Source organism: Helicoverpa zea, chromosome 10 (genome assembly GCF_022581195.2).
Source record: "Helicoverpa zea isolate HzStark_Cry1AcR chromosome 10, ilHelZeax1.1, whole genome shotgun sequence".
NCBI classification, from domain to species: Eukaryota; Metazoa; Arthropoda; class Insecta; order Lepidoptera; family Noctuidae; genus Helicoverpa; species Helicoverpa zea.
The window spans coordinates 664690-677801 of NC_061461.1; the positions used below are offsets into that span (position 1 = coordinate 664690).

General features: G+C 34.6%; 1 protein-coding gene across 1 annotated transcript in view; it reads left to right on the forward strand.

Moving 5' to 3' along the window:
• Positions 1–12999, forward strand: part of LOC124634006 — a 68893-nt gene extending 55894 nt beyond the window's left edge. The window contains exons 3-5 of the mRNA XM_047169400.1: positions 4424–4574; positions 9961–10082; positions 11142–12999. Of these exons, the coding sequence (XP_047025356.1) occupies positions 4424–4574; positions 9961–10082; positions 11142–12248 (1380 nt within the window). The 3' untranslated portion in view covers positions 12249–12999. The remainder of the gene's footprint in view (positions 1–4423; positions 4575–9960; positions 10083–11141) is intronic.
• The last annotated feature ends 113 nt before the right edge of the window (positions 13000–13112 follow it).

Sequence of the window (13112 nt, forward strand, 5' to 3'; positions counted from 1 at the left end):
TTAATACAAATATTGAAGATTTTTTCCTAGTTACAATTTAATCGTCAATTTGAATAATTATGCCGATTTTTCCGCATACTTGTTTTGCAGAGGTAATACTGGGTAGGTCCAAAGATACTGCCCTGCGGAAGACCATGGTAAATAAACTGTTTATTGACATAATTGCTTTTATAAATATTCTGACTGATGAATTTTGGTGTAATCAGTTCTAAAGCTTTTAAACGTAATTGATATTGCTACTTCAAAAATAACAACCCAATAAAATATAATATTTATGACAGTGTCAAAGCTTACACTAGCTCAATGTATGCTAAATTAAAGGTTTAACAATAAACACGTCTTCACAAAATATCAACAAAAGAATTATACATTTTGTAATAACCGACATAACAATTATGTAAGGATATAATTTATGCAATTTATGATTACGAAACTTTAATAACATATCAATCAAAACAGAAAAATCGTGAGGCTACCTAACAATTGGGTATTTATTTATTATTTGTTTTAAACTTAAATAGGCAGAAACCATAACCTAAAAACATTACAACAAAAGCCATAATTATTGATGAATGAAGGAAATTGTTCAATCGTGTCTGCTTTGCGTGAGTAAATGTAATTATATCAATAGTTAAATTAACGCATTGTTTAGCTCTCAACTATACAATCAGGAGTTATTACAATGTTCATAATAGATATGCATTTGTTCTTCCATTATTTGTATTTCCATTGATCTTATTCCAAAGCTTTTATGGGTTTCTTATAAAATTAAAGCAGTGTTGCTTTAATTTTATTTTGAGCTTACCTTGTAAAGGATACAGATGGATTTTTTTTTACCCCTTAATTATAATTGTTACTTGAGAATCAACTAATAATACTTCTTCACTCAAAGTTAACCTTGCACTTAAAGTATTGGCAGATTTAGATGTAATAAAATATAATTTAAAATCAAATGGGTGCAAATACACTGGAAGGCCAAAGGACCTGCGTCAATAAGCCACTGCAAACGTAACCTCTAAATTATTGGCTATTGTAGCTGATGCTGATGCAAATAGAAGATAGGCTTTGTGTTGCGTGGTATTGACATGACAAGGAGCTTGACTTGTTAAGGCCGAATTGTTATATAACTATTTCACATACTTATACGGCTGGTGCATATATATCGCAAGGAATTGACTGATCAAAGTGTTATTGTGTATAACAAGTGTACTGATCAATGCTATTTCCTTTTCTGTGTTACCTAAGATGGCTTCCATGGATGGATGGATAAATCTATGGCGTGATAATTAGGCAAATCTAGTCTCAAGTTCCATACCGATGACTCAACTACTATCCATCTTAATTTGCATTACGTCAACGACAAGACAAAACATACAATAATGATCGCGGCAGACATAAACTAAGATCTTGACACATTAGCCTAGCATACTGACCTGACAGCCTAGATCAAAACATTGGCATTACAATAGTCGACATTAGCCGTCGAAACATTATCTGAAGAGTAATAATTACCGCGAATTATAACATGAACAAAAACGTTTATACAACGCAATCACGCAGACGATAGCGATTAGGCTTGTTTCACAATCGGAGATGCAAGGCTTTGCGAAATAATTAGTGTCTTTAATATCTTACATGAGTTGTGTTACCTTACGTTTCTTTTCATGTAAGGTGTTAGACTTCGAACGAGGTTGATTGATGAATTGATTGCGTGATGTGCCTGGTTAGGATTAGTCCTTGGTAAAATATTTGTCTAGAATTTTTGCAAAAAAATATGTTTCATGCCTTATATGTAATTCTTATTAATATGTCTTTGTTCATACAACTGCTTTAAGGTGCATCATCATCCTTTGAGGTATTTCTTCGTGTTTTCGAAAACTAATTGTGTCTTTGTGACTAAAAGGCAATTCATCATGTTTAATATTAATATCAAGAACTTCATGTTTACGTTACAGATAATTGTTATCATAATAGTTTTTCTTGGAACTTGTTATCGTTTTGTTTTTGCGATAAATTGGTTTTTATAAAACGTTGGGTACAAAGAACTTGTTCGATCAATTACCGTTGAAGATCGTAAATTACAATTTTAGCGCCGTAAGGCGATGCCTCATTGATAGCTTGATGAGAATTCGGTGACACTAGTTTGCATAACAGTAAATATTTACATTTTGTACCTCTCCATCATCCACATAATCAAACTTTTACCCTAAGAAAATATCTGTTCACTTATAATACAGGTCAGTTCAGTACCTAACTCAAACATTTTCCAGAACTCCATAAACATAGCAGATAGCTGCCGGAGGGATGTATGATTCATGCAATATACAAGATCATGAATTGCGGAAGATCCATAACACATCCATCAAAGGAATGTGGATTAATATGTTAAGCTTAACAAAAAACGCTAAACTCCATCAATAAGACCTCGTCGTATTTTTTACCTTTATTTTTTTTATACCTTCGCCGACAAATTGCCAAAAAAAAAATCATTTCCCTTAGATATTGTTCTATTGATTTCCGTATATAGATTCTGTTTGCATTCATATGTTGTGTTTGTGTGGCCATGAGTCATCTCCAAAACATTTTAGTTACGGTTGAACTTCACGTAATATGTTACTTCATTGTTATGTCAGTTTGTACAATTATGTCTATCAAGTAACGTATGATCGCGTTTAACTAAAGGTTCTTGGGGGGTCACCTGCCTCCAGGTAAGCCAGGATTCGTCAACCTGGTCTGAATTGACGGTCTTTCAGATGTACCAACCTTACCCGTTGGTAATAAGATCTCCAAACTAATAATGTGAATGAGAAATAAGTCCAAATAAGTTCTGCTAAGTTACCATAATTTATTGGTGGAACACTCAAATCACGTTTGGCACAGTTATTGAGAGTCATATGTTTAGTTAGTACTAAATCAACCTCACCTACTGACTTAAATACGTCATTGAATTGGGAAACAGAGGAGTCATTTTCTATCCCTAATTAGGTATCAAAAGCCAATGCATTAAATACATAGTATTATTGTAGAAATTAAGACATTCTCGGAAAGGTTACAGGCAGAAATTGCCTCAGATGGAATAAGTTACTACTAGAGCAAGGATAAAAATTCTAATTACAATTTGTCTTTAAATGAGGAAAACCTGATCATAAGTCTTAGTATTAAATCTTATTGTGGCATCCTTTTTTTATATAAAAAAAAACTAATACATTTATAATAATTAAGCCAAAGGCCGTGGTCTAGCTTCAATAAAAGGTAGCACAAAGGATGTAACTGCGCCATACAAACTTCCTGATGAGTGTGTTTGTCGGAAGCAAACGTTTTTGCATATGCATGTATTGTGTACGAATATAACTAAATTGAAATATAATTGTCGCTTCCTAAGTTTTTATACAACGTGTTAATTATATTAAGAGCCAAAATGCTTTGTTGAGTTTTGTTGATTACATTCAAATTGCTCACACAATGGATGGAGGTGAGGACCTATTTTTATTGCTCTTTCTGGTTCTTCGTTTGATTCAATTAGAGTGTGTACGATATTTTTTTGATTGTGTTTAAGTTAGATTTGTATCTAGCATTCATTTTTTTGTCTTGATTAGAATAATCCTCCGAGGTCGAAGTTCACCACAAACATAACCGTCCGTTTCTCTCTAAACAACTTTATAACTTCAATATAAAAAGTCATAGTTGTTTTAAGATAACTATAACATTTATGTTGTCGGTGAACTTGGGTCTAAACCTTTTGACCTTTAGCCAAGATCCAGTTTTCTTTCTTTCTGTCTTAAGCCCTATCTAATCTACTCACTCACGGGCCCTCGGCTTATAAGCAAAAGCTATATACTCATACCATGTACCTAAAAAGCATATTACGGATATTACTATTTACCTATAGCGACCACTCGCTAAGTGGACTCAAATGATGTGGGCAGATAACTTGGTGATAATTGGTATTCTCACAAGCATTGTCGTGTCTGTCTGTATTTGGAGTATCTGTTTGATATGGACGTTTGAGAAGCCAAATTCTTGCTGATTAACAAGTCTAAACTAGAGAAGTTTATTGACAGTCACATGATTTGGCTTTTGGTATTTGGATTACTTAACTTTATTATGCTATTGGACAACCTCACCTACGTCTAAGGTGTTCCTATCAGGCGTAAATAACATCCTTGTTTTCAAAAGCCCCAGATTCAGAAAAATATTGACTAGTTTTCCGTTCTATTGCTTCCATTGGAAAAAATATCTTCCCATAGAGAAGAACCGACAGGGAAGTCCATGGTTACTCTTTTCTCTCTCCAAAAAAGAGCTCACCATAACTCATCCTCTGCCTGGCCTTTTCTCACATATGTTGGGATCGGCTTCCAGTCCAGTGTACCATATCACCTTATTACCTTTATATCAGTCTCACACTTAATATCCTTCTTTCCAGGTATACCACATGTGCGACGGGCTGGGTCGTCAGTTCAGCTACAAGTGCCCCAACATGACGCTGTTCCAGCAACGCATGCTCATCTGCGACCACTGGTACATGGTCAACTGCTCCATGTCCGAACGGGATTATACTGCTAACCTGCTTATAGGTGAGTTTTGGTTTATCTATTTGAAAACTGACGGATCTTATTGGCTTCAAAACTCATGTTAACTCAACAATCTACGTGGTACAGCTATTAATGTCACTTCACAGCATTTTTTCGCAAGATATATGTATCTGTTAAATGGGAAATCGAACCAGAGACATATCGGGTACGGGTAAAATTTGTGTCAAGCTGCGATATCACTCGAATAGCGGAACTGCATATGTAGAAATGAGTAAACTGTTGACCCTTTAGATGCAAGGGCGTCTTAAAAATATGCATAAAACAAAGAAAAACAATTATAGAATTGTAATTATTTTATGATTCTGGCACTTGTGAAATAGTAACATAATAGCATAACATAAAATGCATCTTACGCCAGCATTAAATACGACTGCCATAAAACTCCATACGAAGCACATCCATAGGTTTACAACCCAATAAAAGCTTGAATAACTTAGTGTCGCTATTATTATTCAAACACAAACCATTTATTGGCCAGCACTACAACGTGTTTCTAAATTAGATGACCAGATATAACATAATAGGCACTTTACATCTCGTAGTATGGGCCAAGGAGATGATAATCTGAATTGTGCAAACCTTGATCTGCGAAGAAGCTGTGGGCTTCAAACACGACCAAACAAAGACCTTTAACTTTTCACTCCGATCGTGTAGCTCCTGTGGCCTTATTTAGAGCTATTGTTGTTATCAAATAGTTAACAACATCAGTAGTAAGACCGTCAATCATAACTATCTTAAATAGATCTATATTTGAATCAAAATCTTGCAGGATCAAAACCTTCGCGGTTGTCCGTGAATGACAGATGTTCTAAATTCCAATGCTGTAGTGAATTTGAATGGTATGCAAGTATCGCACTGGTTTTAATATAGCTCGCGGTTGAAGGTCTTTTTGATGTCGAGCTACTTAGTTTGGCATCTATGGAATTCTCAGGAGATCAAAATGATAAAAGAGGTACCAGTACCTAGTTCAACAGGGTCACAGCCCTGATTTTAGTTCATAACATCAAACCTTTCTTTCTTTTGCACCATCCTTATATCTAGTATAATAAACCTAAAATAGCGAAATTGTCCCGCTAATTGCTTTTGTGGTGAAGCTACTGACCCGATTCAAATTAAATTTTCTAAACGGACATAGGCTTTAGGCTTTATCTGAACCTGAGAAATTGTTAAAATGGAACCACGGGGAGCAGCTAGTTTAAAATATACGTTCCTAGAATTAGCAATCCTAGATTTCACACTACGGTTAGTGCTGACGAAGTGAAGTAGATAATGGATGTGCATTATTTTATGTCAGTACTCCTATTTAAGCTGATGTTATTTGGTAAAGCACTATTAAGTAACTTCTACTTATTCCTACATTAGTGTTCTTGGGTGGCAATGCTAAGCCGATAGGCATGATGACAGTAATCAAAAATCATTAATATAATATATTTATTAAATTAAACTTGAAGCTTGGAATATAAAACGCGCATTGTTTTCTTTATTAATAATGTGATTAATATGTATTTTTATAAAATAAAATTACCGAAATAAGGCAATCCGCCATGATATCTTGAACACCAATCAGAGCTCGTGACGTCATTTCTCAAAACAACTCGCGCGAAAGCGCGCGAACGTCACATTTCGTTATTGTGAACTTCCACTGCGATCTTTGTTTTTAATTAATTAATTGTTTATAACACGAGTTATGGAGCCCGGATTTATCAAGGCAAACAGCGCTAATTTGCCTAGAATTGATATCATAATGCTGGGAAAGTTTTTGGCATCAAATAAAGATTTTTGTTCAGCTGAATTTAGAAATGTTAAAACTTCCATGTAAGTATACTAGTTTAATTAAAAAACAATGAGAGATGAAACCTAACCTCGAAATAGTTATTTACATTATAAACTATGCTAGAATCTAGAGAACTACGTAATAACTTACATCAAAGTGATCTTCACAAAAATAAAGTTGTACCCTGGGCAATATTGCTTTTGAATATCGCCTTGCAAGTTTAAGCCACTTGTTTCGTATTTTTTTATTGTGAGGAACGTACACAAATAACTTGTCAGGAGTTGTTTTGGATGAGTTCTTACTTGGTCCCCCAGTGACCCCACAACACCTATGCCCTTTCGAATTCATATTTAATAACACAAAAAACTTAATTATTGCACGAGCGTTGTTTACTTGCGTCTTGTAATTTCAGTCGTGACGTCACAAGTGACACCATGACACTGACAAGCGTTTTCGCGCCGGATTCAAAGTGGACAGAGAAAAATGCAATTATTTGATAAAAAATCTTCGCATTTTCTTAAAATTAATAATTTTTCATATAAAATAGACGTATACCTACATCATACAAAGGAATTTAAAAATTTGTCATCATGCCTATTACAATAATTAAATAATGTTATTTCAAAAGGTAATTTTCTCGAAGGTTCTGATGTCTATAATTACATATTTTTAACTCAATTCATTATGTTTTATGAACTCGAAGCATGATTGATAGAAAATTAATAACTTCAAAGCTTCTTAACTAAAGTGCTAGTAAATTGAAGTTTTTTTTGCATTTAGATAGAATATCTTTTACCGAGGTTGTGGTGGTAATTAATTACTAAAGACTTATAATTAGATCTTGCTGTACTTCTGATTTAGGGGTCAACGTGTTTTAGACAATAGTTTTTATGTTACAGGTACAATATAATTTATTACTATAGAATTGATTACATAGTGCTCAAGTTCATCGCCTTTTAAAATTATGGAATCAATCGGCAAAATCGTGATACGTCACGCCTCAGGCCATAGAAATTAAAATGCGAAATATATTGCAGTGTTCGCAAAAACAGTATGTATCCACGGATATCACCGATTTCCACTATGACGAAGCTTAAGACTGTGTTGATGTCCGTAATAGTTACTGCATCATTAAAGCTCAAAGGGCTCCCGAAGGGCTGCAGAATCAGCCTGAAGGATCATGGGTTGATGTTTCGTGACTGAAAATCTGTCAAAAGGGATGTATTTGATATTCGATGTAAAAATGTCGTAAAGTTAAGTTGCTCTGCGGCAAAAATAAGCAAGTCGTGAGTCAGCATCAATCTGACAGGTCAGAAAGTGTGAGGAAGCAGAAGAGCTCGTTAATGTTACATTAATGAACGTAATCAGTGAACGACCTTGTCATAAGTTAGTGATGTAGGTACGAATATGCTACATTTATTGAAGCTGAATAGAATAATTTATTTCTATACCTACTAAAAAAAAAAACTGAGGAATTTGTTTGAATGCATTAATCTCAAGAACTACTGGCCCGATTTGGAAACAAAACATTGATTTAAAATCACTGTTAGATCGTCCATGTATTGAGTAAGGCTGGACACTACTTTTATTCGGTGCTCAAAGTAGATTCAAAAAGGTATAGGTACTACATTATTTTGTTAGAATTACGTGATACGATTAGGAATGTAGATTTATTTTTGATTCTGTTGAAAAAATAAAATTCAATCAGTCGTTGGGAGCTGAGTTATTTACAAATGAGTAAATTAGGTTTTACCTGTATTTTAACGGAACCTAAAGTAATTTAGGATATAATATGTTACCTATGTCTAAGATTTTCTATAGATATTATTTAGTTTAATCTCAGAAGAGAATGGCTAGCCTTTAACGAAGAACCATACCTGTTACGTCTCATGTAAAACAGTTCACCAAGGATATAGTCTAGGATTTTTTTTACACTTTAGACTAACTAACTTACTTAGACTAACTTGGTTAAAAATAAATTGTAAGTAACTGTAAAATATTCACATCACTAGATCCACCTGCATAGCCTTGCTGCATCAATCTTTTCTTAAAAAAACATGTACCTACATGGTCGCTCTAATTGCTTAAAGCTAAAAGTTAATGAACATCTAATGTGAGAAATGATAGTTGGGTGGCTATGCAGTGGATGAGGTAGATACTTAAACTCAAAAATATATAGGTATCGCTTTCAATATTTTCTCAGTCTTCGATAAAGAAACTAGGCACATACTTACTTACCTACTGACCACCGCTTAACAATGTTATTGTTTGTACCAAGAAGAAATAATGTACACGCTACCTTACCGTGTCTGTAAAATATTCTTAACGAGTTTCAGCCAGCAGTAGTCTTCTTTGAGAATTGAGTTACTTATAAAACACTGAATCTAAAAATTTTTAAATCGGGCCAGAAGTAGCAACATACAAATAAATTTTCAGCTTTACCTAAAATAGCATCGATTAGAAAACCTACATGTTATCAGCAAGAAAAATAACAAATTGATATCCTTAACCAACTGAAAACCGCAACCAAACATTAAATAAACAGGTTTTAAGGTTGGTTGCGGTCACCAGCGGCAACCACAGACAATGGGTATTTAGCGCACTCATTATATCGTTACTTATAACAGTTATTGTTTCTTATATCATTATAATCTACTGAGCATTATAAAAACTGTGGCTTGTTCCATTGTTTTGTAGTTAACGTTGCTAGGTTATTAGGTATCCTAGAGTCTAGGACCTAGACTGCTGAACTTAATTAGAATTTATGGCATAAGCTGTCCTTGTATTTACGAAGATTTTTATATTTTTAAAGTCCTATGTAGTTACATAGTTTTCTTCAGGCTACATCAATGTTCTACTGCGTCTAAGACATTTCTGCGAAGTAATGAAATAAAGTTTGTTGGCCAAATATTAAAGCAAGTGATTGCAATTTTGTAGCTAGGGTGACCACTCTTCTTTGAACCTACTGGATCTTATTCTATCACTAGGTTTATTTAATTAATTGAATGCACAGCAAGGATACCTACCTAAATTGATTTATTCAAACCAGTTTTTCTATTACCTACGTGTCTCATACTTTTTATTTTACTATAATACAATAGTTATTTGTTATACAAGAGTGCAAAGTCGCTTTTTAACCGCGGGCTCAATTTTGCTGACCGAGCAAGCGAAGGATTCTAAAATTCAATAATTAGAATCCTGAGCGACAGAAACAAAATGGCGCGCACATATGAGTATCAAATTAAAAAGAAGTACCTACCTAGTAAAGCTCATTTATTGGAAAACTCAGTTTAAAAATCAAACGAGGTTAAATATCTATGTAAAAACAATAATGGAAATTACTTAATTAATCGAATAATTAATTTAAGCAGTATTTTATTTGTTTAATATGTATTTGTTTGAAAAGTCTTATCAAGATTGTCACAAATGGAGTATTGCACACGATGTTCTAAATTCAAATCACTTTGCCGCTGTAGAGGATAAAAACGGCTTTTGCGCTCAGATATCAAGGGGTAAAACTACTCTTTCTGAGATGGTGGGATGAAAAGTACATTTTTTGTACCTATATTTACTTGTCTATCTTTTATATTCCAGGTCAACGCGACAAGCCGTTCGTGTCTGACGACGAGATGCGTCTGCGCACGCCGCGTCCCGACATTCTGTCCGCGCCACCGTACAACCCCTACTATGACGTGCTGAGGGAAGCTGAATCACAGGTATTATACGCATTTAATTTTTTTGAGTAGATACGTTAATTTAGGCACATACAAGGTTAGGTTTTTCTTGTACCAGCGGTAGATACTAGTGAAATAAAGTCGAGTCGTTTTCGTCTTTATTGCTCTAGTAATTACGGAGATGTATTGAACTGCATTGGTAATGCCATTTAAGTCGTCACAATTTCAGTCAAATAAATCAGTACCTACATAAAGTTAGAAAAGTTTATGGTTCGATTGGAGATATTTTGTCAGCATAGCATCTTAATGTCCCAGGAAAAGTAATTTCATGGATCACCCAAGCGTTCTGTGTGGTCATCATCAAATACTTATTTAAGTGTCATAATCATAAGTTAGAATGCTATTTCCTTATATTATTGCCAGGTTTACGCGAACTATAACCTGTGGCATATTATATGTCGTCACAATAAATCATTTTGTTCACATGTTTTATGTTGGCGCATTAAAGGGCTTTAACGATTCATATTTTCATAACTTAAATTCACACGGTTATGTTGCTAACGTCGATTTAATGCAATGTTCGCGTTTTATCCATATGAAAGCTCTGGCTTATAGTTACAGGTATATCTGGGAATGCCATTTTAAAGTTGAAATGATGTTCTTAGTTCATTATTATATAAGAAATATTATGGTACGATATTATGTAAGTACCTTACTTACTGAACAATTGACGACATGTAGATAATTAAGGTAGAATTAGAGTAGAACATAAATTAGTACCTACCTAATAGGTACCTATAATTAAAATGAAAGATAAAATCTTAAATATACCTACTGTTGGTTTATGCTCATTTCCTTACTTTAATAAATTAACTTTTAATAAGTTTAAGTCAGTTAATTCGTGCGTGAACTGATGCGATCACTCACTTTAGTTCCTTCTATTCAGTGGATTATCTTATGAAATCATCATAATTAAATACTATTCATATAATTATTGTGAAGCTAATTATTTTTTACTTCTAATAATTAGACTTCCCTCATAAAAACGCGAATTCCTGTTTAATAGAAATTGTTTCAACACAGGCCTTTGTCTCATTTCAGTTCCCAGCTCTCCCAAGCAATAGTATCGTGGGTGTAGCCGACTCCATTTCTGACGGGGACAACAATGATCTGGACAGCGGCAAGAGAAACTACCGTCCCCCTACAGGCTGGTCCACCGGTCGCAAGAATCGAGTCAGACCCACCGCCAGCCCCAACACGAATTTCGCCTCCAGAGACTTCGATAACCTCGACGAAGCAGCCTCGCAAGAACCCGATGCAACCTTCAGGCCGACACCTAGCATCAACTTAACTCAAATCAATCCTAGACCAAGCGTAACTCCACCATCTATTGACCTAGTACCCCCTCCAGCACCAACGAAGGCGTCAGAAAAACCTAACGATAATCAATCAGAAGATTCTGTTTTCAAATTCATCAAACGCTTCGATCCAACATCACCTGATGTTCACCAAACTGCTATGTCTAGATCTGAGATCATAGACCTAAACGGTCATCTCCCAGCTGGACCAGCCAACTCCGAAGAGGATAGAACTCCTAGGAAACACAAAAACTTCGGCAATAGTTTGAATACCTTCGAAACAGATAACGACAAGTCATTCACAGAAGGATCTAGGTTTGATTCTGTCAACACTAAATCTAGCGTGACTACCGAAGAACCTATTGTAAAAGACCAAAATGGTAATATTATCCCAGCACCTGATAGAGTTCTATTACCACCTAAGGAAGACACTGCAGCAATCCCATCAACGACCGTAGGCCCTCCAATTTACTACGAATGGAAATGGGCAGTCCCGGCCTTCGACTTAGTACCTCCAAAAGAAGGTAATAAAACAAATGGTACCAACATACAGCAGACCAGGTCGATACAAGGGAAGAGTCCGTTCAGCAGCGTGACGAGACCTGAACCAAAGACCACGACTCCTTTACCAAGCAACACGGAATATAACATAAGTTCGTACTTCATTCCTGACTACGTCTTTCCTCTGGATAAGGCGCATCCAGGGTACGAGAGCGATGATGCTGAGACCTCTTTTCAAGTCAAAATAAGGCCTGGGAGGCAGAGCTTTGGGGAGAACCCCAAGTGTCCCCAATGCCACCCTGCTTACCTCAAAGAGGGGACTTGCGAACCTTGTATAGTTAAACGGTAACCAATTCAGAGTCTTCTAAAATTAATTATAAGTCCGTTAAACTGTCACCGAAGATATTCTAAATGTATTGTTGTTTCATTCACCTATTTCACATTAGGCGAATGATTTTTGCATATTTTTTATTTCTTCTTACAATGTAGTAAGTTATTAACTGTTATTTTTAGTTTTAAAAGCCATATTGTTACAAAATACTGTTGGTGCGTTATGTGTCAGATTAACCAGATTTGTGTTTATGTTAAACACAAATGTATGCTCTGTTAACTTTATAGAATGCTAACCTCTAGAATCTTGCATGAGGGTATACCTACTAATGAGCTATTTCTTTAAATTCGAATACCCTAACTTTTCGAGCTATCCTACCCAGTGTAAATATAGGTAATAATAGTAATTTTAAGATTACATTGTTTACCTCCTTTTGTAAAAAAGTTGTGTTTAAACTTCTTTTTTTCTGATATTCCGAATGGAACGTTTGGCAAGACTTTATTTGTAAGAAAATGCCATCGATGAACAACTGCTCTGCGGAAATTATAAAATTATTTTATTCAATTTTATAAAAAAAAATCATAGTTACCATGTCTACCTAATCATAAAAATGTAAAATACTAGAACCCACTTAAAATAAATATAAACCCCCATTAAAGTAGTTTTAGATTAGACAATATTTATACATAATTTTTATACACGTGCCTATACATACATGCCTAATTTAAGATAGTTTTATATTAATAAAATATAATTATAATAAAAAGTGGTACATTGTTTTATTTATTCGGGTTTTGCACAATATTGGCAACAAGATTTAGAATCACAATCGATTTTGTGTAAAACATGTAAGTAGTAAGTACTTACATAGAAACTTGCATA